General features: G+C 39.7%; 1 protein-coding gene across 3 annotated transcripts; it reads right to left on the reverse strand.

Annotated features, from left to right (window-relative positions):
• Window positions 1–16,006: 16,006 nt before the first annotated feature.
• Window positions 16,007–26,654, reverse strand: LOC115182674 (B-cell receptor CD22). Of its 3 annotated transcripts, XM_029744180.1 has the most exons (12): window positions 26,275–26,654; window positions 25,931–26,025; window positions 23,722–23,842; window positions 23,252–23,593; window positions 22,937–23,167; window positions 19,079–19,348; window positions 18,671–18,931; window positions 18,005–18,286; window positions 17,809–17,896; window positions 17,659–17,704; window positions 17,101–17,462; window positions 16,007–16,988 (listed from the first exon to the last, which is right to left on the reverse strand). In XM_029744180.1, the coding sequence occupies exons 4-12, from the start codon at window positions 23,520–23,522 to the stop codon at window positions 16,922–16,924; spliced, it is 1,878 nt and encodes a 625-aa protein (XP_029600040.1). In that variant the 5' UTR covers window positions 23,523–23,593; window positions 23,722–23,842; window positions 25,931–26,025; window positions 26,275–26,654; the 3' UTR covers window positions 16,007–16,921. The 3 variants fall into 3 exon arrangements, with proteins under 3 accessions (XP_029600040.1, XP_029600034.1, XP_029600049.1); XM_029744174.1 differs by lacking the exon at window positions 23,722–23,842; XM_029744189.1 differs by lacking the exons at window positions 25,931–26,025; window positions 26,275–26,654 and having other exon boundaries at window positions 23,722–24,137.
• Window positions 26,655–26,993: the final 339 nt, after the last annotated feature.

Raw genomic sequence — 26,993 nt, forward strand, 5'->3', positions numbered from 1 at the left:
TGACTTTTTCCACATTTTGTTAAGTTACAGCCTTATTCTAAATTGGTTTAAATATTACCCCATAATGAAAAAGCGAAAACAGGTTTTTAGAAATGTTTGCATATTTATATATATATATATATATATATATATAAAAAAAGAAATACCTTATTTACATAAGTATTCCCCATACGGATGGTTGGATGATCTTGAGCTTGCTTGGACTGTAGCCTACAAAAGCCTATTCCTGCTCTTTTCCAGTGACCCAGCAAAAACGTTTTGTGTGTCATCATAGTGGTCTCTGACTTGTATAGTCAGACTCACTCACGCAGAACAAACATTGTTTCTGAATGTAAAAGTAATCCTAGAAGTAATCATCTCATTTTTCTAAAGTATTTGTAATCTGATTACAATGTTTTTGCTGGTAAAGTAACAGATTACAGTTTTTCGTAATCCGTTACATGTAATCTGTTACTCTCCAACCCTGCCTATACTGTAGGCTACATTTTAATGCAGTTCTCTGTTTTCATTTGAAAGATATTTTTATCCTTCATGTGTTTGAAACAATTGGAAAGACATTGGCAACTTTGAAGTTTTTGTCAACTTCATTGTGAAGTTATTGGCGGTCACAGAGAGACAGATAAACATCTTGATTCTAAGTTTAGCAGATATCTTCTGTGTATAATGTGACACGGTAGGGGAAAAAAACGCATCTAATGACGCACTTAGCTGTTCTACGAGTGGTCTGAGAAAAGCGATAAATCACGAGCGTTTATGAAATTGCTCTGAGATTTAACGTTGCTCCTACGAAGGTTCTAACGATTAACTTAACCTTAAGATGATCTGGGGAAATTGGGCCCTGGCCAGGGTAGGTGTCAATTTCATCTACTTTCCTGACAGTTTAGACTCCAACTCTGCTGACCTGTTATGTTTACACCGTAGTGGAAAACTGTTGCAGTGACGTTAAACTGTCTTGCTAAACAACATAACGTTTTAACAACCTGCATCCCTATAAAGAAAGCACACACAATTTAACACAACAAACTGACATCCCCACATAACAAGCAGAGTTAACTTACACAAAACATCAAGCAACAGGAGTGATGAGTTGAGGGCTCCATGTTTGTTCTGTGCCTCACAGTAATACCTCCCTGAGTTAGCAGGAGAGACAACCTCAAATATCAACTGAGTCCTTGTTTATATGATGTTGAACATATTTCTCTGTATATAACCACACTACTACAGTACCTCTCACCACACATTTGGTTGTCTGTGCACTTCACAAAACCAAAAGACTGAACTTTCATCCCAATTAGTGGTTCTGGTAGATAAAGTGGGTCAGAATATTTTCATTGGTGTTCTCAGAACAGTTCTGCATTCAGTTAGTAGCCAAATAGTTCACTGTTATTTCCTCTCACCCTGTCATTATGAACATCATCCTCAAACTGCTCACCTTCCCCTAAAAGTAACCACAATGCAAACACACAGCCAAGCTCAGCAAATAGAGGCCACAGTTTATCATTGCAAACTCAAATTTGTTATCAAGCACATCCACATTCAGACCAAACTGACAAAGGCTGTTACGCCAGAGCACTATTTCATCAACATCCTTCTTTCATAATCACTCCTATTCTTTTGAAACAGTAATGCAATGATGTCTCCTTCAAACTTCAGAAGCAGCAAATCTTTGAACGCAGATAGCTGCTCCATTATATAGATCAGGTATTTACTCACATTGGACATAAAGTGATACTGGAGCAGAGGTGAGATTCTCTTGGCCTTGAACAGCACATTGGTAACTGCTAGCATCCTGAATGCTGGTCTGGAACTCTGTGTTGGGTACTGAGTGTCCATCCCTGAACCAGACAATAGTGGGATGGTCACTCAGTGTACAGGTTGTGTCACATGTTAGTGTCACCTTCTCCCCCTCACTCACAGTGGCAGGTTTGACTTTGGCTGTCAGCCCTTGTAGAGAGGAGAAAGAAATAGAGATATAATTTGAAATGTTTTATAGTGTATGAAAGTGGGCTTTACTTCTGGTATGAAAATTACCTGTCAGAGTTAGTGAAACACTTGTTTTACTCTCCCATCCATTTATTTTATTCTTTTCATTAACCGTCTCAAATCTGAAGTGGTATTGTGTTGCATCACTGCTAATTAGGTTATTCATTCTCAAGGTGCAGTTGTGTTCTCTATTTCCAAGGTATTCTACACGTCCTCTGTATTTATGCGCAAGAAAGAGATCATTGTTCGTCCATGGATTCCAGAAGTACCAGAAGGTATTTGTTATAGTCTGGTCTGAGGGGTAGTCATAAGTGCATCCAAACACCACTGATGACCCTCTTAAGGCACAGGGTACTGTATCGTTAAAGGTCACCTTCCAATTACTCCCCAAAACACCTTTAAAAAACAACAAAAAACAATAATTTAAATACATACAGTTCCAATTTGCCATTTACAGGAAGGAAAATATAGCATTCCCGTGTAGTATATCGTAACTGTCTGATGAAAATCTTGTAACTCCATTTTGGCCAATTTTCATTTTTGTACATTTATTGAAAGCAGTAAATCAAGAACATGTCTTAAAAATAGCTTCTGTTTCATAATCGTATGTTCATTAATAATTTATCCCCCTAGAGTTGATTGATGCAGTGGTGCGTCAATGTTACTTAGGATCACCACTTTATTTTAAGAATGTGAAATGTCAGAATAATAGTAGAGAGAATGATTTATTTAAGCTTTTATTTCTTTCATCCTATTCCCAATGGGTAAGAAGTTTACATACACTCAATTAGTATTTGGTAGCATTGCCTTTAAATTGTTTAACTTGGGTCAAATGTTTCAGGTAGCCTTCCAGAAGCTTCCCACAATAAGTTGGGTGAATTTTGGCCCATTCCTCCTGACAGAGCTTGTGTAACTGAGTCAGGTTTGTAGGCCTCCTTGCTCTCACACGCTTTATCAGTTCTGTCCACAATTTTTCTATAGGATTGAGGTCAGGGCTTTGTGATGGCCACTCCAATACCTTGACTTTGTTGTCCTTAAACCATTTTGCCACAACTTTGGAAGTATGCTTGGGGTCATTGTCCATTTGGAAGATCCATTTGCAACCAAGCTTTAACTTCCTGACTGATGTCTTGAGATGTTGCTTCAATACATCCACATAATCTTCCTGCCTCATGATGCCATCTATTTTGTGAAGTGCAACAGTCCCTCTGTTGCACTATGGAGTGGTTGAAAAACAAGTTTTAATGACTCCAACCTAAGTGCATGTAAACGTTCGACTTCAACTGTATATATATATTTCCTGAGTTTTCTCATATCTCCTAGATATAGAACAGACACTTCAAAACCTTGTTTCTTATGATAACTTTTTTGACTGTCTTTTTTGCCATTTATGAATGTGTACTCAATGCATTTCTCTGGGCTTTTATATATGTTGTTTTTATACCTAAAGGAGTCCTAAAATTCTAAATCAAATAGCTAAATCATCCAAGGTATGACCAACTTAAAACAATTCCATATGTCAGCTTAGAACCCCTCCCGAACGGCTTAGACTTTCATGGGTTTTAATGAGAAAATATGGTATTTTTTCCCATTTCCTGCAAGGTTTTCATCAGACAGCAGCAATATGACATTTAGTAGACACTTTCAGCCAAAGCGACTTACAGTCATGAGTGCATACATTTCAAGTATGGCTGGTCATAGGAATCAAAGTCACAACCCTGGCAGTGCAAGCGTCATGCTCTACCAACTGAGCTACAGAGGACCACGTGGCCTACCTTCAGCTATGTTAATTAAAGACATAATACTACACATCCTGGTGCACAGACTCAGTCACTTCTGTATTTTACTTAACCTCTTGGACTTACCCTAGGATAGGGGGCGCCACAGCGCATTTTGAAAAAAAAATCGTTCCCATTTTCAACGGCCTACTAATCAAAGTCAGAAGCTAAGACATGCATATACTTATTTTATATGGATAGAAAACACCCTAAATTTTCTAAAACTGTTTGAATGGTGTCTGTGAGTATAACAGAACTCGTATGGCAGTCAAAACCCCGAGACCGATTGAACCAGGAAGTGGAAATCTGAATTGTGGACTCGACTTCACAGCCTTACCTATAAATCACAACGTGAAAAAATGATAATTGAGCACTTTCCAGTGCTTCCACTAGATGTCCCCAGTCTTTACAAAGTGTTTTGAGGGTTCTGCGGTAGAAACTCAGTGAAAGAGACGATGTGGCAATTGGTCAGAGTAGTAGGGCCATGAGCATTGTGACGTCGGCGGCCGTGTCTGCCCCCACCTTTGGAAGCCTTTTGAAACACAATGAAATCGTCCCACTCGAATCTGATTGGCTCTCTTGTTGAAACAGGCCCTGACGATTATTTTATACAACGTTTGACATGTTTGAACGAACCTAACTAACAGTAAACAGTCATTTTGCGTTAGACAGGTGCCGCGCACGGATCAACATTTGATTACAGCCTTAGGACGCGCTAACAACAGAAGGCTAATGGAACATAAAGCATGGACTTTTTCGACCGAAAATACATTTGTCATGGACCTGGGACATCGGGAAGTGTTTTCTGATGAAGACAACTAAAGGTGAGGGATTATTGGCGATATTATACAATATCAGATGTTACTTGCTATTGTTCAAAGATGGCGCCGAGCTAGGTTTTCGAGCTCAATTTCTGGGTATCGCATCCCATTTGATCTCAAAGTGTGATTACCCTGTAAAGTTAATTTAAAATCTGTTTTGACGGGTGTTTTCAAGAGATATTCATCTATAAATCTTAGATTGACAATATATATTTAAAAAATCGTTTTCGAATAGTAATTTATAAAATTGTAGCACTGTTTCCCGGGACGCATTATATGGGAAAATAGTTAGTCAACCTCAGGTGCCGATGTAAAATGCTGTTTTTATATAGAAATATGACCTTTATTGAACAAAAGATTGCATGCTGTGTGTAACATGATGTCCTAGGTGTGTCATCTGATGAAGTTTGTAAAAGGTTAGTGCTGCATTTAGCTGTTTTTTGGTTATATGTGATGGGTGTGCTTGCTCGGAAAATTCATATGATGCGACTTTTACCATGTACTCCTCAAACATAATCTAATATTGTGCTTTTCCTGTAAAACCTTTTTGAAATCGGACAATGAGGGTCGATTCAAGAGAGGTGTATCTATAAAACGATATGAGACAGCCCTATATTTGAAAAAAAAAAAATATTGAATTTCGTTATGCTAATGTCGCTAGGAGTTTTCGCTGGAAAATTATCCCGCTAACGGGAAAATAACCTCTCACCCAACGTCAACAAAACAAAGGAGTTGATTGTGGACTTCAGGAAACAGCAGAGGGAGCACTCCCCTATCCACATCGACAGGACCGCAGTGGAGAAGGTGGAAAGCTTCAAGTTCCTCGGCGTACACATCACTGACAAACTGAAATGGTCCACCCACACAGACAGTGTGGTGATGAAGTCTTAAGTCTTAACAGTGCCTCTTCAACCTCAGGAGGCTGAAGAATTTTGGCTTGTCACCTAAAACACTCACAAACATTTACAGATGCACAATTGAGAGCATCCTGTCGGGCTGTATCACCGCCTGGTACGGCAACTGCACCTCCCACAACAGCAGGGCTCTCAAGAGGGTTATGCGGTCTGCCAAATGCAGACCACTCACCCTTCTACAGAGCACATCCCGAGAGAATAAGACTAATCAGCAAGGCCATGCAAGTAAATACCATGAACAGTTGTGATAATAACCGTGTCTAAAGCTGAAAATGTAGAAGTTGGGTAGGACTTTCTTTTTCCTTCCTGTTATCACACACTTTTGATATAATAATGTATTTAAGGGGGTTAAAGATATTAACATAGCAAGGGAAGTTAACCTCTGTATCAGAGCGTATTAAATGTGTGATTTAGAGCCATACAGTTGAATATGGCCCTCAACTGCCAAAATGTTTTTAAATAAAAAGGAATTAACAATGCAGAGAAACATTCTTTCAAAGTCAACAGCATCCCAACAGAACACATTAGTGAGTAACACATGATCGGCATCTCTATCTTAGCTTCAGCACTGGTGGCAGAAACTTTGGGGTCTTTGGTCACCACCTCGAAGGACTGACCGACACTGAGGTGTTCTTGGGAGTCTAAAAGTGAAGGAAAAAAAGTGCAAATACTGTGCCATGTTTTTTAGGTATGTCTACTATGTCTAGCAGGTAATACAAAACAAATAAACCTAAAACATGAACATAACAGTGGGTAAGTACTTTAATCTTCTGTGGATTTAGGGACAGAATCATTTTAGGGCCAACACTGGTCTACAGGAGTAAACCAATCTCAGAAGAAGGGTGTAATTATTCAGTGCATAATGTCTAGATAGACATGATACTCAAAGCAGTATTTCTCATTGAGCTAATGCCACACAGAACACCCACCACTAATCTGGTTGTCTGTTTCAAATCAAATGTAATATGTCACATACACGTGTTTAGCAGATGTTATTGCGGGTGTAGCGAAATGCTTATGTTTCTAGCTCCAACAGTGCAGTAATATCTAACAAGTAATATCTAACAATACACACAATCTAAAGTAAAGGAATGGAATTAAGAATATATAAATATTTGGACGAGCAATGTCAGTGTGGCATAGACTAAGATACAGTAGAATTGGACAGAATACAGTATATACATATGAGATGAGTAATGCAAAATATGTAAACATTATTGAAGTGACTAGTGTTCCAAGTATTAAAGTGGCCAGTGGTTTCAAGTCTATGCATATAGGGCAGCAGCCTCTAATGTGCTAGTAATGGCTATTTAACAGTCTGATGGCCTTGAGATAGCTGTTTTTCAGTCTCTCAGTCCCAGCTTTGATGCACCTGTACTGACCTCGCCTTCTGGATGATCGCCGGGTGAACAGGCAGTGGCTTGGGTGGTTGTTGTCCTTGATGATCTTTTTGGCCTTCCTGTGACATTGGGTGCTGTAGGTGCCCTGGAGGGCAGGTAGTTTGCCCCCGGCGATGCATTTGGCAGACCGCATAACCCTCTTGAGAGCCCTGCTGTTGTGGGAGGTGCAGTTGCCGTACCAGGCGGTGATACAGCCCGACAGGATGCTCTCAATTGTGCATCTGTAAATGTTTGTGAGTGTTTTAGGTGACAAGCCAAAATTCTTCAGCCTCCTGAGGTTGAAGAGGCACTGTTAAGACTTAAGACTTCATCACCACACTGTCTGTGTGGGTGGACCATTTCAGTTTGTCAGTGATGTGTACGCCGAGGAACTTGAAGCTTTCCACCTTCTCCACTGCGGTCCTGTCGATGTGGATAGGGGAGTGCTCCCTCTGCTGTTTCCTGAAGTCCACAATCAACTCCTTTGTTTTGTTGACGTTGGGTGAGAGGTTATTTTCCTGGCACCGCACTCCTAAGGCCCTCACCTCCTCCCTGTAGGCTGTATCGTTATTGTTGGTAATCAGGCCCACTACTGTTGTGTCATCTGCAAACTTGATGATAGAGTTGGATGCTGGCGTGGCCACACAGTCATGGGTGAACAGGGAGTACAGGAGGGGGTTGAGCACTTATCCATGTGGGGCTTCAGTGTTGAGGATCAGCGAAGTGGAGGTGTTGTTTCCTACCTTCATCACCTGGGTGAAGATGTTATTCACCTACCTTCCTTCACAAAACACAATGCTGAAATGTCATCCCCAATGTTAGTGGTGCAGTTAGATATAGTGCTGTCAGAGCATTCCATTCATTTTTACATGTTTCAATGTGCATTTCCCTCTCATAATACTGTACCAATTATCTCTGTTTCATTCTAAAATGGTGCTGAAATTCCCATAAGAAACCAACATGCAAAACACATTGTCAAGCTACAGTAGGTCTGTAGGCACTTCTGTATGTAATGCATACAAATGTGTTATAATGCACACAGTGCACTTACATTCACACAAAACTGACAACAACCTATTGCACAAAAAAGCTATCAACTTTCAAAATTAATGACCCACCTTTTATTTTACTTTGTGTGCAATATAATACAATTAAATATGTTCTACTCAAACTTCAGAATTAACCATGCAACAGGAAATTGTGAATTTCTGACTACTGTACTTCTGACTTCAATCTGGATAGGTATTCAAATGACACATTTTTTGTATTTAACAATTATTTTTCCTCCAAAACTAAACTTTACTTGGGGTTGAATATTTTATTTAGAGTCATACAGTTGAATTTGAATGATGTGTATGTGGTATAGCGAATAAATTAATTGTTAACATATGGAATTGTTTTAAGATGGTCATACCATGGATCATTTAGCTATTTGATTTTGAATTGAAGGACCCCTTTAGGTATCCCCAAAAATTATTTCATAAAATATTTACTTTGGCCTTTACTACTATTGCCCATAGAAACACATTGAATAACACACCGAATAACACATTCATAAATGGCAAAAAAAACAAGGAAAATGGTTTTGAAGTGTCTGTCCAATATCTGGGAGATATAAGAAAGCTCAGGAAATATTTTAGTTTTTTGGACACATATTTAACCCTTTATTTTTGCTGGCACAAAACTAACTCCATACTTCCACTAGTATTTATGGGTTGCCTTCAGACGAGACCTATGACACTTGTGGGGGACATAGAGTAAAACGGAAAACGTGTTCGTGAGAGTAATAGTTTGTTGGCCAAATAGTTTGGATGCTACAGACGTTTTCGTGAGAAGAACAATTTCGGGATGTTTCATGTTCTGACAAACACCGCTGTAGCTCAGCCTGATATCTGTAGTTTAAACTGACGGATTTAGATTTTTTCATTATGCTACTTAGATTGACTCACGGATGCGTCAATAAACTCTTAAAGATTAAAGTAGTCAACATTTTAGTACTTGGTCCAATATTACTAGCACGCAATGATTACATCAAGCTTGTGACTCTACACATTTGTTGGATGCATTTGCTGTTTGTTTTGGTTGTGTTTCAGATTATTTTGTGCCCCAATAGATAGGAATGGTAAATATTGTATTGTGTCATTTTGGAGTCACTTTTATTGTAAATAAGAATAGATTATCTTTCTAAACAATTCAACATTAATGTGGATGCTACCATGATTATGGATAGTCCTGAATGAATTGTGAATAATGATGAGTGAGAAAGTTACAGATGCACAAATATCATACCCCCAAGTCATGCAAACCTCAGCATTTTTAGGGGGGTATGATATTTGTGCGTAAGTAACTTTCTCACTCTGTCACGGTTGTCGTAGGAATGAGCGGACCAAATTGCAGAGCGTGTGTCGTTCCACATTTTATTTATACTGTGAAACTATGCCATACATAAATAAAATTGAATGACACATTTTTTTTAAAAACTGATGCAGAGGTGAAACATGCACTACTCAAAACTAATCTCCCACAAACCCAGGTGGGAAAAAAACCCTACTTAAGTATGATCTCCAATTAGAGACAACGAGGACCAGCTGCCTCTAATTGGAGATCATCCCAAACAAAACCAACATAGAAATACAAAACTAGAACATGAACATAGAAAAACAAAACATAGAAAAACACCCCCTGTCACGCCCTGACCTACTCTACTCTAGAAAATAACATCTTACTATGGTCAGGACGTGACACACTCATCATTAATCACGATTCATTCAGAACTATCTGTAATCATGGTATGTCATTTTATATATATATAATTTGAATGTAATTTGAAATATAGTATGTGACACAAAAAGGAATGAAAAGTATTAGATTGGATACTAAAAGATTTACATAAAAAAGTTTGATTAATTATGTTTTTTAAAATACGTATTAAATGTCTTTATTTAATTTTATTTAAAACATACAATACGATGTTATACAAAACAAGAAAGTAAAATGCCTCCCTCAGCCCAACTATGGGTGGAAGTGTGGATGTTATTGCTATGTTTTGGTAAATGTTAGGTTATGACTATTGAAAGTCCATTTGAAAGGTTCGTTTTTGACCAAACAATTGTCTGTTCATAGAAATGCTAGTCCTATTCCTCCACCCTAGCCTCCTGTGTTGCTGAGGAAGAAATGGTCTGCCAGTTGACATACACTGTGTCAGAAGGTGGGTATAGCTGGTGCATGAAGTCAGGCGCAGGAGAGCAGAATGAGTGAGCAACATACTTTACTCAAAATAAAGGCACAAGGTAACAATACACTTGACCAACAATAAACGGTAATCAATTACGCACGGGTGAAAACAGCACCCGTCGAAAACCAACCATAATGTACCGAATGAACATAGAAACAATCACACACAAAAACATGGGGGAAACCGAGGGTTAAATACATGAACATGTAATTGGGAAATGAAACCAGGTGTGTAGAAAACAAAGACAAAACAAATGGAAAATGAAAGGTGGATCGGCGATGGCTAGAAGACCGGTGACGTCGACCACCTAACGCCGCCCGAACAAGGAGAGAGACCGACTTCGGCGGAAGTCATGACACACTGGGGAAGGGCCTTGAGTCTCCTGAAAGATTAAATCAGCTAAAGTGAAACAAGACACAAATGTGGTATCATTATGGTAATCTATAATTAGTGTGTGTTGGTTTCTGCTCACCTCATTGTCCACTGTAGTCTCCTTCACTTTGAGCTGCCCCTTTCTGTCAAACAAAATGACTGACACTAGCAAAAATAGCCAAAAGATCGTATTTTGGGGGCTTTATAATTATAATCCTTATACAAATCAGTCTTCTGAGGTCATTCATTTACATATTTTATCGTATGGAAACTTTATGATGTGAGGGGAACTTTTAACATTGTATATTAATTTGAGTAGAGTACATAATATTTCAGAGACTTACCACACCTAAACAGAAACAAGGGAAAGTATGATCCCCATGAAGACTGTGACTCAGACACTGGTGCAAATGAAGAGGATGCTATCCTCTGAACAAAGACACAGGGACACATCAATGGACAATATTAAAGTCCATTCAGTATGTGGGGTTTCTAGACAGGAGGTCATAACAACAGATGAACAGTGGAAACCTAGAAGGGAAATAAGAGGAAAACTTGAAGCATCCGCTAGGGGCTTCCTCTCATAACCAAATATGAAGTTGAGAGAAAGTCCAGTGTCAAGGCAAAGGGAGAAGATGGAGCAAGATGAAACTGGTTTAACATTGTGCTTCTTTTCTCATAATGAAACATCCAATCTGAATATAGTTTATTTCCCAAAAGTAGAATTTGTTACCAACAAATACTTGACTCATTGCCAAAACGTTTACAAAATTATGTTGTTTCATGGGCGAAATCAAGTTCTTGCACACATACACAGAGTAGTGTAGACGTTCCCTAAAGAAAATATGCAAAAACATACAAAAAATGCTCGCCAATAGGATCTTGCTAGCTTGTGCTTGGCTCTGCCCACCTCTTTCTTGTTCTGCCGCTGTGTGACAGTGATTCACATTATAAAAGGCCCATTTGTCCCATCTTGAGTTAGTTACAATTAGCTTTGACATATTTGCTCCTCTTGACCCTGCAGGATCAGAGAGTCGTCAGCCCCTTCTCTGTTCCTGGCCTCACAGAAGTACTGTCCACTGTCAGAGGAGGTTAGAGAGGTCAATCTCAAGGTGTCTTGATCTCAATCTTGAGGTGTCTGTTCCATCCTTCTTAAACCAGGTGTAGTTCTCCACTGCAGGTCAGGTTCACAGAGCTTCCCTCTAACACTGGGCCAGAGAGACTAACTGTATTCCATGGGCCATCTGTGAACAGAACATTTTAAAAGGATAATACAAATATTTAATATTCCATCATTAATTCATAAAAAAAAAACATCTTAGTTACAGTCACCATTTGGGTGAACATGCTTAGGTTGTACTGTAGATAACGATGTCTCCTTCTTTCTCTATCAGAAACTATTTTATTTTGCCCCACAAACAATCCCACATAACTTACACAGAACATAAAGAAACAGGAGTGATGAGTTGAGTGGTCCATGTTTGTTCAGGCCCTCACAGTAATACCACCCTGAGTTATCAGGAAAGAAAGCCTCAAATATCAACTGAGTCCCTGACTGGACAGGGCTTCTCCCATTGACTCTGTACCAGGAGTAGCTCATGGATGGGTTGACATGGCTGCTGCAGGTCAGATTCATAGAGTTGCCCTATACCACTGGACAAGAGGGACTGAATGCCACTGAGATGTGCTCATGAGGGTCTGCAAATGACTAGTAGCTGTAAGTATATTATGGACCACATATGCTAAGTGTTCGCACCTGAATGAATAAAAGTGACAATGATTGGTGCAAATGCTGTTTTGGCGTAAGCACTTATTGCATAGGGTAGGGTTTCCAATCAAAGTGCATCTTTTGACCAATGGGTAAAACAATATGTGTAGATACTCCTCTCTGAAAACCAATAGGCCAAACCTCATGTCTCTATCATAATCTGTTCAAACTTTATCGGAGTTTTTACCCTGGCTGTAACTAGGGTGACTAAATCAATGGCGGGTTGAGAAAAAAACAAGTCAAAAATCTGGAAAATTGCATGGCATCATTTAGGCTGGATTCTGTGCAAGAAATAAGGCTACTGGCTACCTGACAGGCTCGCTTTCCCGCTGAACTCTTCCTCTTTCTTCTCGAACACGCAGGATATAAAACAATATAGAGGTAAGATAGATATCAATTTTGAGACATGACATATAGTATCTTCATATTTCAGTGTACACTTTTCATATTAATTCAAAATTCCTTTTCCTTTTAGAATATTTCTCACAAAAACAATCGCATCTTTTTGAAATGTCAAAGATGCACAGTGTATACCAAGCTTTTATTTTCAAATTACATTTAATTTAACTCCTGTCATGGTAATTTGGCTTTTTGCAACCAGCGGAAACAACTTTGAATACGTCGACAACAAAATGTAAAATCCTCAAAAGTAGTTCGGAGAAATCTGCACCACAATGACAACAGAGCTTGGTGCTTATTATCACGTGTATTAGGTTATGAAATCTGACTTTTATAATGTTAATGATATGTTATAGAAAAACCTCACTGAATGATTTAGAACAACAATAATCATATTTGTCTTGGTAAAATGAATTTTATAACATAAGGAAGTGAAATTTCATCACCAAAGTGCATTGTCACCCACTCTTGGGGAGGATGGCTCATAATAATGGCAGCAATAGAGTCAATGGAATGGTATCAAACACCAAACGTGGTTTCCATGTGATTGATACCACTCCACTGACTCCATTCGAGCCATTATTATGAGCAGTCCTCCCCTCAGCATCCTCCACTGATAGGGGCTTATGACAGTATGAGTGTATGGAATTATATCAGTGCCCAGGCCAAATACACTGCAAAAAAGAAGAAAAAAAAGAGCTATTCTTAAAGTAAGTCAATGCTGCCAATACTCACACTGAACATGAGGGTAGTTTACTGTATATATACACACACTTTCTCAGCGGCCAGTCTATTAGGTACACCCATCTAGTACCGGATCGGATCCACATTTGCATCCAGAACAGCCTGAATTCTTCTAAGAATGGAAATGTTGCTCAATTGGTATCAAGGGACCTAACGTGTGCCAGGAAAACATTTCCCACACCATTAAACCACCGCTCCCGGCCTGTACCGTTGACACCAGGCAGGATGGCGCCATGGACTAATGCTGCTTGCACCAAATCCTGACTTTGCCATCGATTTAGGAGTTATGAGGTGCGGTTCTGCACACCACTGTTGTACTGCGCCGTTATTTGCCTGTTTGTGGCCCGCCTGTTAGATTGCACAATTGCCATTCTCCTTCAACCTCTCTCATCAATGAGGTGTTTTCACCCACAGGACTGCCACTGACTGGATGTGTTTTGTTTGTCGCAACATTTTCGGTAAACCCTAGACACTGTCGTGTGTGAAAAACCCAGGAGGCCGCTTGTTTCTGAGATACTGGAACCGGCGCGCCTGGCAGTGACGATCACCTCAAAGTCACTTATGCCACTCGTTTGGCCCATTATAATGTTCAGTAACTTAATGCCTCGATGCCTGTCTGTCTGCTTTATATAGCAAGCCACGGCCACATGACTCACTATCTGTAGGAGCGAATCATTTTCGTGAACAGGGTGGTGTACCTAATGAACTGACCTCTGGGTTTATCTTTAAATAGGACAAATCTGAGGGGGCACGTGCCTCTGTGCCCCCAATGGGCATGACGCCTCTACCTGTTATCTGTCTGGTATGTCTTATTGCTTACAAATCTATTGTCTACTTTCAGGTAATTCCAGTGAAGTAGCAGTGTCCCTCAGTCCTTCTGCTGATGTTGAGGGCAGCTCAGGGATGTTATCCTGCTGTAGTACTGCCCACCCTCCAGCGGAGAGCTACACCTGGTACCATACTGGAGGATATACGGCTGGTGATAAGGGACAGATGATGACCATCACCAAAATCAGCTCAACAGACAGTGGAAACTACTACTGTGAAGCCCTGACCACCAATAGACCAATCCACTCCTCAGCGTTGTCTATTAATGTCCAGTGTAAGTACTTTAAAAACACAATCACAGACACAATGAATGAATCAGTAACACTGTTTGTCATGAGTTTTTTTGGGATCCTCTCTGACAGGTTAGTAAGTACCATTTCTCATTGTTACCCAAATATAGGAAACCATAGTGTGGCTATTTTTGTACCTTTCTCTGCCTTCAGATGCTCTAAAGAACATATCAGTGTTAGTCAATCCTTTTGGGGAGGTAGTGATGAGCAGCTCTGTGACTCTGTCCTGCCGCAGTGACGCCAACCCTGCAGTAGAGCAGAGGACACACCTTCACTGAGAGGGACAGGGCAGAGTTACAGCACCACTAACATGAGGACAGTGGGCAATACTGCTGTGTAGCGGTGAACAAGCATGGACCACAGAGCTCTACTGTTACCATGACCGTGGGGAAATGTAGGTGCAAGGGGATGCATTGAAAATATACAGTATTTTTCCTGTTCTTTTCCTGTTCTGAAACAAATGACAGTATGTACACCAGTGTGTAGCTATCCCTGGCCTATAGAGCTCACAGTAGTTTCTTCTCTGCAGTAAATGGCCAGTCCTCCATACTGTGGAGGTTGGTGCTGACAGTGGGGTCCCATTCTGTCACGTCCTGACCAGTAAAAGGGGTTATTTGTCATTGTAGTTTGGTCAGGGCGTGGCAGGGGGTGTTTGTTTTGTGTGGTTCGGTGTTTTTGGTTTATGTTCTATATTTTCTATTCTATGTGTATATCTAGTTTTCTATTTCTATGTTGGGTTTTTGGCAATGACCTCCAATTAGAAGCAGCTGGTTGTTGTTGTCTCTAATTGGAGGCCATATTTAGTTGGGTTTGTTTTCACTTGTGTTTTGGTGGGTGGTTATTTTCCTGTATAGCCTGTGTTGCCTTACGGAACTGTTTTCGTCATTTGTTTATTTTGTTTAAGTGTTTTCTTTAAAATAAATTAAGAAGATGAGCACTTTACCCGCTGTGCCTTGGTCCAATCCTTACGACGCCTATGACACATTCACTCTGATCATCATTATAACAGTGGCTTGTATTAGGAGGTGAGTGAAAAAGTTACAATACGTTTAAGCGTTAAAATTAAAGTGATGTAATCTGTAATCTCTTTTTTGTTTTCAAGTGGCGCAGCGGTCTAAAGCACTGCATTGCAGTGCTAGAGATGTCACTACAGACACCCTGGTTCGAATCCAGGCTGTATCACAACTGGCTGTGTTTGGGAGTCCCATAGGACGGCTCACAATTGGCCCAGTGTCGTACGGGTTTGGCCCGATGTAGGCCATCATTGTAAATAAGAATTTGTTCATAACTGACTTGCCTAGTTAAATAAAGGTTAAATATAAAATATGTATTGATTTGTGCTCTATATAATTCTACAACTCCTGAGTTTACTTTTCATTTGATATCTACAGTCTAACTTTATATTGTCTAAACTGTATTGTAGTCTTCCATCTGATACGTTTAGTGGAGTAATAGCAGAAATCGTGATCAACCAAACAGAATCTGCAGTAGAAAATAAAGTCAATATACCTAGTTTATTAAACGATAAGATCTGGCACATAACTCCCCTATAGGAAAACTCCCCGCATCAATTCAACAAGGTTACAGTCTTACAGAGACCACAATCCAGCAGTCATTACCATAATAACACATCAAGGAAGACCATAACAAATAGATTACACTTACATTAGCATGAACTGAGAAAGAACTCAATTAACTCTGCTGGGAGATATTGTGCCCAGTTTACTGCCACAAAGTGGCACTGTTGTGTAGCTGTATCCAGCCCTAAATCAAATTTCTTTTACAAACATGTACAGTAATATCTGTAGCATGTACTCTGTAGCTTTGCCCATTACATATTATACACAGGTTCTTCAAGTTGGGGTTGAGTGGCAAAATAAAGTCAAAAGGTTGCAAGTTATTTCCTTTTTCTCATCTCCTCCATTAGTGAATACAAACTGAATTACTGAGACTCAGCCAAGTCAAAAAGGAGGTCATAAAAGTACATATTTAATAAAACAAACTAACTAAACAACCAAAAATACAAGTTCTGGTGCAGTCGAGGGAAGAGCTAACAAAACTTAAATTCAAGATAAATCAACAATATTTTCTCAAACTTTGTCAGACAGTTACAAACTAAACCAGCTACATGGCCACTTCCCTCTTACCAGCACCTTGCCCTGGGCGGTCACAACTCAAACAAAAAATGAAACAGTCAGCCAATGAAATTTCAGGATTGATCATTCAATTAGCAAGATAGAAGCATGCACAAGCGATGGAAGCTCACCGTCACACCCGAGACACATACATTACAAGTACAGTACAAGACATATACACTTATTACCATAACTACCTATTAATTGCATACTTTACATATCTTAACATGTGTTCCAATGCTGCTTAGTTTATTCAACATCATGAAATTATATGTTCAGGCTTCAGGTTTGGCAATAGTGGAGTAGATAACAGAATGGTCCACCTCTGACCTTTCTTCTGATCTGCACATGCAAATAGAGTTATTACATGAGTATATTCAAATATTTCAAATAAACAGACTTTCAGAATAGGTTACATTGAAAAGGACTAAATGGATAGTGAGTTCACTCTTACCTGGCAGAAGGACTGGGGAGTGGGAACTGGATGCTGGCATACTGTAGGTTGTCTGTCATGTTGGCCTGTCTGGGTTTCATTGTGGAGTATACAACATCATCCTCATGGAGTCCTGAGAGTTGGGCCTTGTCGATGGAGCTGTGGAACTGCTGGAAGTCAAAAGTAGCGTAATGAAGGTCAGGAGGGTTCTGCTGAGCTGGTGGCTTGACCACAGAGTACAGAGAACTGTCTTGGTGGTGGGTGTGAGAGGGAGGCAGTTGAACGTTGGCATAGAGGGCATTTTCCTGTTCCTCCGTTCTAGTTTCCTGTGTGGCTGGATCGTTACTGGTTCTTCTACTGGATAAGACTGAGTTTTGATCGTCCTGAAAAATTGAATTAGTCAAAAACAATACAAAATGTGTGATATATTGACATCCTTCATCTATTGGTTAAACTAAATATCTTGTTACTGGGGAAGAATGGAAGCTTGTGCTTTAACGGTGTTCAAAATCCATGAATACTTACTGCGTTCAAACCTTCACATAACACTGTTGCACTGACATGCTGTGTTCCACTCACCTCTTTGTCCACAGCAGTCTTTTGACATAATTTGATTGGGCTTTTCCTGTCAACGAAAACAAACTTCTTTGGGGGCACAAATAGGTACCACAAGGCCATCATACTCTGCATTATGATATTGAACTGAGTACACAATGTTTCTAGACTTACCACATCCATAGGAACACAAAAAGTATGATCACCATGAAAACTGTGGCCGCGGAACTGATGTAAACTGACATTTGGAAAGTCTTTGTAGCTGAAAATGACGTAGGGTACAGTACATGAAAAAATATACTCATGCAAAGTGAATTCCCATTTAGAACATATTGATTCAGGAGAACAGGACATTTCCCTCTACACTCACCTTGATTAGCACCCTGTATGGTCAGAGACACTACAGTAGAGTTGTGAGCCCCTTCTCTGTTCCTGGCCTCACAGAAGTACTGTCCACTGTCAGAGGAGGTTAGAGAGGTCAATGCCAACACCTCTCCTGACCCTGTCTGTGAGGTGTCTGTCCCATCCTTCTTAAACCAGGTGTAGTTCTCCACTGCTGGGTTGGCATGACTGCTGCAGGTCAGGTTCACAGAGCTTCCCTCTAACAGTGGGACAGAGAAACTGACTGATACCAAGGTGTTCCTTGGGGGATCTAAAGTTAAAAAGAAAAAGAAAAATGTAACTTTTGATATCTGCTCCATATTTAGTAACGATTAATCCAAACACAAACAGTTCTGGCCAACAGGGTTGGTGTCAAGTTCATCTAGATTCATGCCAGGTGAGACTGAGATTGCATTGCTTTCCTATGGATACATTCCATGTCCAATTCAACTGAAAGGAATTTAATTGCGATTTACCCCAACTCTGCAGACCTGTTATGCTTACATTGTAGTGAAAAACTGTTGCAATATCTTGGATATTATACTCCAAGATACTGCAACAACACAGTTTTAAAAACCTGCTTCCCTATAAAGAAAGCAAACACAACTTTGCACATAAAACTGACAGACTCACATAGCATGTACAGTTAACTTACACAGAACATCAAGCAACAGGAGTGATGAGTTGAGGGCTCCATGTTTGTTCTGTGCCTCACAGTAATACCTCCCTGAGTTAGCAGGAGAGACCTTCTCAAGTATCAACTGAGTCCCTGACTGGATAGGGCAGCTCCCATTGACTTTGTACCAGGTGTAGCTCACTGCTGGGTTAGCATGGCTGCTACAGGTCAGATTCACAAAGATGCCCTCTACCACTGGACCAGAGGGACTGACTGACACAGATGTGTCCTCAGGAGGGTCTGAAAGTGAACAACAAGCTCAAGTACATTAGTTGAAGAGTGGTCCTGTTCTTTAAAATAGCCTACTGACCACACAAAGTAACTAATGTTGGCCTACAGTTATCCAGTTCATTAGTGTTGATGGTCAATTAAGCTGTGAATACTCACACTGAACGTTGAGTGAAGTTACATTAGACTTGACATCACTGACTTCATTTTTTGCCAGGCAGTAGTACCCTCCACTGTCTGTGAGACTGATTCTATGAATAGTGTGACTCTGCGATGGTGTCAGAGTTGCAAGGGACTGTCCACTCTCCTTATACAGGATGTAGGCCAACACAGGGGGGTTTGCACTGCAGCTGCAGGTGAGAGTGACTGAGTTACCCTTAACAACATCTCCAGATGGATTGACTGACAATGTGACATTCTTTGGAGCATCTGTAGGAGAGGGAGTAAGGTTACAAGTGTTTATATGATGTTGAACATATTTCTCTGTATAGAACCACACTACTACAGTACCTTTCACCACACATTTGGTTGTCTGTGCACTTCACAAAACCAAAAGACTGAACTTTCATCCCAATTAGTGGTTCCAATAAATATAATGGGTCAGAATATATTTATTAATGTTCTCAGAACAGTTTTGCATTTCGTTAGTAGCCATCATTGTGTTATTTGCTCTCACCATACCCTACCAACATGAACATCATCCTCAAACTGCTCAACTTCCTCTTCAAGTAATCACAATGCAAACACACAGCCACGGTCAGGAAATAGACATTGCCTTGTGTTACGACAAATTTGTTATCAAGCACATTCATATTCACACCAAAAGATCAAGGGATTTTGTATGTGAAAACACTATGCTATCTACAGTTGAAGACAGAAGTTTACATGCACTTAGGTTGGAGTCATTAAAACTCGTTTTTCAACAACTCCATACATTTCTTGTTAACCTTTCTAGGATCGGGGGCAGTATCCTGAATTTCCGCCTGTCTGACGAGCCCAAAGTAAACTGCCTGATACTCAGGCCCAGAAGCTAAGATATGCATATAATTGGTAGAATTGGATAAAAAACACTCCATAATGTCTATTATAACAGAACTGATATGGCAGGCGAAAACCCGAGGAAAATCCATCCGGAATTTTTTGTTGTTGTTGAGCTCCCATCAACTTCAAATGTGAAGCTATTGAAAACTATGACTTCCACCTCCCAGATTGTAGTTCCTATGGCTTCCACGATATGTCAACAGTCTTTATACTTGGTTTCAGGCTTGTTTTTTGAAAAACCAACGAGTAATAGTTGTTTATCCACGTTGAGAGGTAAGGCAAAAGTAGTCTATTTGTGCGCTTGAACGACGGCGCGCTCTTCGTTATTTTCCTTCCCTATTGAACATACTATTTTCCGTATGAAATATTATCATTTATTTAGATATTAGACTACCTGAGGATTAATTAGAAATTTCGTTTGACTTGTTTGGACAAACTTTACCAGTAACTTTTGGGACTTCTTTGTCTGCATGTTGAACGAGTGGATCACTGAACACAATGACGCCGACTAAACAGACATTTGGGATATAAAGAAGGACTTTATCGAACAAAACGACCATTCATTGTGTAGCTGGGACCCTTGGAATTGCAAAAAGAGGAAGATCTTCAAAGGTAAGTGATTTATTTTATCGCTATTTATGATTTTGTGACGCCTGTGTTGATTTCCAAGATTCTAAGCTAAAGAATCATGTATGACACTTGTATTTTCATGAATGTTTAATATTATGATTTTGTATTTTGAATTTGGCGCACTCCGATTTCACCGGATGTTGTCAAAATTGATCCCACTAGCGGGATCAGCGCGCTAAGAGGTTTTAACAAACTATAGTTTTGGCAAGTCGGTTAGGACATCTACGATGTGCATGACACAAGTCATTTTTCCAACAAATGTTTACAGACAGATTATTTCATTTATAATTCACTGTATCACAATTCAAGTGGGTCAGAAGTTTAGATACACTCTGTTGACTGTGCCTTTAAACAGATGTCATGGCTTTAGAAGCTTCCGATAGGCTAATTGACATCATTTGAGTCAATTAGAGGTGTAACTGTGGATGTATTTCAAGGCCTACCTTCAAACTCAGTGCCTCTGCTTGACATCATGGGAAAATCAAAAGAAATCAGCCAAGACCTCAAAACAAACATTGTAGACCTCCACAAGTCTGGTTCATCCTTGGGAGCAATTTCCAAATGCCTGTGCAAACAATAGTATGCAAGTATTAACACCACGGGACCACGCAGCCATCATACCGCTCAGGAAAGAGACGCGTTCTGTCGCCTAGAGATGAACGTACTTTGGTGCGGAAAGTGCAAATCAATCCCAGAACAAGATCAAAGGACCCTGTGAAGATTCTGCAGGAAACAGGCACAAAAGTATCTATATCCACAGTAAAACAAGTCATATATCGACATAACCTGAAAGGCCTCTCAGCAAGGAAGAATCCACTGCTCCAAAACCGCCATAAAAAAGCCAGACTACGGTTTGCAACTGCACATGGGAACAAAAATCATATTTTTTGCAGAAATACCCTCTGGTCTAATGAAACAAAAATAGAACTGTGTGGCCATAATGACCATCATTATGTTTGGGGGAAAAAGGGGGAAGATTGCCAGCCGAAGAATACCATCCCAACCGTGAAGCACGGGGGTGGCAGCATCATGTTGTGGTGGTGCTTTGCTGCAGGAGGGACTGGTGCACTTCACAAAATAGATGGCATCATGAGGACGGAAAATTATGTGGATATATTGAAGCAACATCTCAAGACATCAGTCAGGAAGTTAAAGCTTGGTTGCAAATGGGTCTTCCAAATGAACAATGACCCCAAGCATACTTCCAAAGTTGTGGCAAAATGACTTAAGGACAACAAAGTCAAGGTATTGGAGTGGCCATCACAAAGCCCTGACCTCAATCCCATAGAAAATTTGTGGGCAGAACTGAAAAAGCGTGTGAGAGCAAGGAGGCCTACAAACCTGACTCAGTTACACCAGCTCTGTCAGGAGGAAAGGGCCAAAATTCACCCAACTTATTGTGGGAAGCTTGTGGAAGGCTACCCGAAATGTTTGACCCAAGTTAAACAATTTAAAGGCAATGCTACCAAATACTAATTGAGTGTATGTAAACTTCTTACCCATTGGGAATGTGGTGAAAGAAATAAAGCTGAAATAAATAATTCTCTCTACTATTATTCTGACATTTCACATTCTTAATATAAAGTGGTGTCACGACTTCTGCCGAAGTCGATGCCCCTCCTTGTTCGGGTGGTGCTCTGCGATCGACGTCACCGGTCTTCTAGCCACCATTGATCAGTTTTTCAATTTCCATTGGTTTTGTCCGGTCTCCTTACACACCTATTTCTTTCCCAGTAATTACATGTTGTGTATTTAACCCTCTGTTTCCCCTCATATCCTTGTCAGTGATTGTTTGTTATGTTATGTACGTGTTGTTTATGTATCGGTGTGCGACGGGTTATTGTTTACCCTGATTATTTTCTGCGATGGTTTTGTAGTTAGTTTTTTAATAAATACTCAATTTTTTTAACCACTTTGGTTTCTCCTGCGCCTGACTTCCCTGCCACCTACATACACGGATTATGACAAGTGGTGATCCTAACTGACCTAAGACAGGGAATTTTTACTAGTATTAAATATCAGGAATTGTGATAAACTGAGTTTAAATGTATTTGGTTAAGGTGTATGTAAACTTCCCATTTCAACTCTACATACGTCTTTCAAAATTCCTCCTATTATTTTATCAGAAGAAAACCTTGTCTTTGAGCTTTCTTAGGAATGTAATGCAATTAAATGAACACCATTCAGAGGCAGCGCATCCTTGGTGCAGAGGTTTGAATGTACAGTGCATTCGGAAAGTATTCAGACCCCTTGAGGTTTTCCACATGTTGTTATGTTACAGCCTTATTCTAAAATGCATACAATCATATAATGTGCTCATGTTAATTAGATCAGGCATTAACTCACATTGGACATCAAGAGACACTGGCGCAGAGGAGAGAAGATCTTGACCTTGATCAGCACATCGGTATCTACCAGAATCCTCACTATTTGCCTGAAACTCTGTTTTTGATACTGATTGTCCATCCCTGAACCAGACAATAGTGGGATGGTTACTCAGTGTACAGGTTGTGCTACATTTTAGTGTCACCTTCTCTCCCTCTCTCACAGTGGCAGGGTTTACTTCAGCTGTCAGCCCTTGTAGAGAGGAGAAAAACAATCATCACTGAAAATGTTTTGTAGAGTCATGAGAGTGGGCTTTACTTCTGGTATGAAAATTACCTGTCAGAGTTAGTGAAACTGATGTTTTACTGCTCCATGCATTCGGTTGGCCATTATTATCAACTGTCTTAAATCTGAAGAGATAGGAATTTTCATCATTACTATTTAGGTTATCCATTCTCAAGGTGCAGTTGTGTTTTTTATTTCCAAGGTATTCTACACGTCCTCCGTATTGCTCAAAGAAATTTGTGTCATCAATTTGATTCTTGAACTTCCAGAAGGTATTTGTTATAGTCTGGTCTGAGGGGTAGTCATAACTGCATCCAAACATCACTGATGACCCTTTTAAGGCACATGGAGCTGTATTGTTGAAAGTCACACCCCAATTACCCCCACAATCACCTTTAAAAAACAACAACAAAACAAAAAAATTGTTAATGTTATGACATTTATCTACAACACTGATAGATACAGTGCCAATTTGCCATTTAAAGGTATAGGAAAATATAGCATTCCTGTGTGTGGCCTACCTTCAGATATTTTAATCAGTCACTTCTGCATTTTGTTCATTAGAAGAGTGAGTTGCTCTGTAATCTCAGATTTTCCTTCCCTTTGAGGTTTATAATTTGACACGGTTGGGTAGGTTACTTTCTAAATAGAATCCGGTACAGTTACTAGTTACCTGTCCCAAAATGTTATCAGTGACATAACCTTTGGATTACCCAAACTCAGTAACATAATCTGACTACTTTTGAATTACTTTCCCCTTAAAAGGCATTAGCAGAGGCAAAAATAATCCTTCAAGCGAATTTGGTGTATCACCATAGTGGTCCCTGACTTGTGGTCAGACTCGTTCAGGTGGAACAAACTTAAACTTGTGCGTTATTTCAATGCTGAATTGAATGTCATTAGAAAACAGAAAGGTGCCACAATGTTGTTTTTTCCGCAAAAATCCTTTCTGAATTTAAAAGTAATCATTTATTTATTATTTATTTTTCAGATTACATGTAACTGATTAAATGTGATCATTGTCCTGTTAAATGTAATCAGTTACTTCCCAACCCTGTCATTTGAGAAATATAGAGTACCAGTCAAAAGTTTGGACACACCTACTCATTCAAGGGTTTCTCTTTATTTGTACTATTTTCTATATTGTAGAATAATAGTGATGACATCAAAACTATGAAAAAAACACATATGGAATCCTGTAGTAACCCAAAAAGTTTTTAAATAAATATATTATATATTCTTCAAAGTAGCCACCCTTTGCACACTCTTGGCATTCCATCAACAAGCTTTATGAGGAATGCAGTCCTGAAGGAGTTCCCACATGCTGAGCCTTTGTTGGCTGCTTTTCCTTCACTCTGCGGTCCAACTCATCCCAAACCATCTCAATTGGGTTGAGGTTGGGTGATTGTGGCAGCCAGGTCATCTGATGGAGCACTCCGTCTCTCTCCTTGGTCAAATAGCCCTTACACAGCCTGTTTTAGTCAGTGTCCTGTTGAAAAACAAATGATAGACCCACTAAGCGCGAACCAGATGGGATGGCGTATCGCTGCAGAATGCTGTGTTAGCCCTGCTGGTTAAGTGTGCCTTGAATTCTAAATAAATCACTGACAGTGTCACCAGCAAAGCCCCCCCACACCTCCTCCTCCATGCTTCACAATGGAAACCACACATGCGGAGATTATTCGTTCACCTACTCTGCGTCTCACAAAGACACGGGGGTTGGAACCAAAATGTTCAAATTTGGACTCAGACAAAAGGACAGATTTCCACCGGTCTGATGTCCATTGCTCGTGTTTCTTGGCCCAAGAAAGTCTCTTCTTATTATTGGTTTCCTTAAGTAGTGATTTCTTTGCAGCAATTTGACCATGAAGGCCTGATTCACGTAGTCTTCTCTGAACAGTTGATGTTGAGATGTGTCTGTTACTTGACCTCTGTGAAGCATTTATTCGGGCTTCAATCTGAGTTGCAGTTAACTCTAATGAACTTATCCTCTGCAGCAGAGGTAACTCTGGGTCTTCCTTTCCTGTGGCAGTCCTCATGAGAGCCAATTTTGTCATAGTGCTTGATGACTTTTGCAACTGCACTTGAAGAAACTTTCAAAGTTCTTGAAATGTTCCGTATTGACTATTTAATTTTTGTCCGTAATGATGGACTGTCATTTCTCTTTGCTTATTTGATTTGTTCTCGCCATAATATGGACTTGATATTTTACCAAATAGGGATATTTTCTGTATACACCCTACGTTGTCACAACACAACTGATTGAATCAAACGCATTAAGAAGGAAAGAAATTCTACAAATGAACCTTTAACAAGGCACACCTGTTCATTAAAATGCATTCCAGGTGACTACCTCATGAAGCTGTTTGAGAGAATGCCAAGAGTGTGCAAAGCTGTCAAGCCAAAGATTGGCTACTTTGAAGAATCTCAAATATAAAATATATTTTGATTTGTTTAACACTTTTTTGGTTACTACATGATTCCTTATAGTAAAAATAAAGAAAAACCCTTGAATGAGTAGGTGTGTCCAAACTTTTGACTGGTACTGTACATTTCACTATCAAGGTAACACAATAATGAAAATATAACACATTCCCTCTGCAGTACTTCCCTATTCCTCTCTTATGAGCAATACACAGAAGTAGTACCAATTTCGTATCTGAATTATTAATCATAAGTCAGTGCTGACATCTACATTATGATAGAGCATCAAAGCAAAAATATGGTTACCTGGCGACGTGAGAGTAATCACCATTATCACACTGGTTGTTTCAAAGAGCCACATTGCAGCCACTGCAACACTTCAATAAAAACACCACAGGGTTCTATTGAGGAGGAAATTGCTTAACTTAATAGCAAAGTCAATCATGAAACAAGCTCCAACAGCGTTTTCACTTAAAGCAGGTGTAATATTTATCTGTCTCAGAAGAGTTTTCTCACAACTCTACATCATGTAGTTATTCTGTCTTTAAATTCTCACTAAACAGATAGATTGAACATCACTATGCACCAATGTTGAACCAATTAAAGGAAAGAAAACATGAAACTCTACAGAGACAAACAACACTACTCACCCTCCTGCAGAATGCATCCAGAGAGACTGACCTGCAAATAACCATGCAAATAAATACCATGGAGAGATGTGATAGTACCATGTCACAACCACAATGCAGAAGTTGGGCTGAGAATGTCTTGTCTGTGGAGCCTTTTGGTGCTATTTCCCTTCCTGTTACCATACACTTGATATATTATATTGTATTTAAGGGGGGTACAGTAACATGTTTTATTTATTTTCTTTTCTTTAGGCAAGTCAGTTAACACTAGTCTAACCCAAACTGCTTAACTTCACCTAAAAGTAACCACAATGCAAACACACAGTCACGCTCAGCAAATAGACACTGCCGTGTGTCATGGCAAATTCAAATTTGTTTTCAAGCACATTGACATTCACTACAAACAGACAAGGGCTGTTATATGTGAGAACACTATGTTATCTACATACTTCTTTCAAAATCCTACTATCTTTACAGAAAATAATAACAGACCTTTTATTGACCTTTCTTTGGAATATAATGCTTTTAAGTTAACACATTTCAGAAGCAGCACATCCTTGGTGCTGAGTTTTGAACTTAGATAGCTGCTCCAATATGAGTCAAATAATATGATGCGCTCATGTTAATTAGATCAGGTATTAACTCACATTGGAAATCAAGAGACACTGGAGCAGAGGAGAGAAGATCTTGACCTTAAACAGCACATTGGTATCTATCAGAATCCTCAATGTTGGCCAGGA

Source organism: Salmo trutta, chromosome 3, assembly GCF_901001165.1.
Source record: "Salmo trutta chromosome 3, fSalTru1.1, whole genome shotgun sequence".
NCBI classification, from domain to species: domain Eukaryota; kingdom Metazoa; phylum Chordata; class Actinopteri; order Salmoniformes; family Salmonidae; genus Salmo; species Salmo trutta.

Coding starts and splice junctions, on each gene's coding strand:
- LOC115182674 (XM_029744174.1), bottom strand. CDS start 25,985: ATGTGGCTCTTTGAAACAACCAGTGTGATAATGGTGATTACTCTCACG. Junction 23,594..25,930: donor GATTACTCTCACGTCGCCAG/GTAACCATATTT, acceptor TGTTTTTTAAAG/GTGATTGTGGGGGTAATTGG. Junction 18,287..18,670: donor CCTGTTGCTTGATGTTCTGT/GTAAGTTAACTG, acceptor TTTTAACTTTAG/ATCCCCCAAGGAACACCTTG.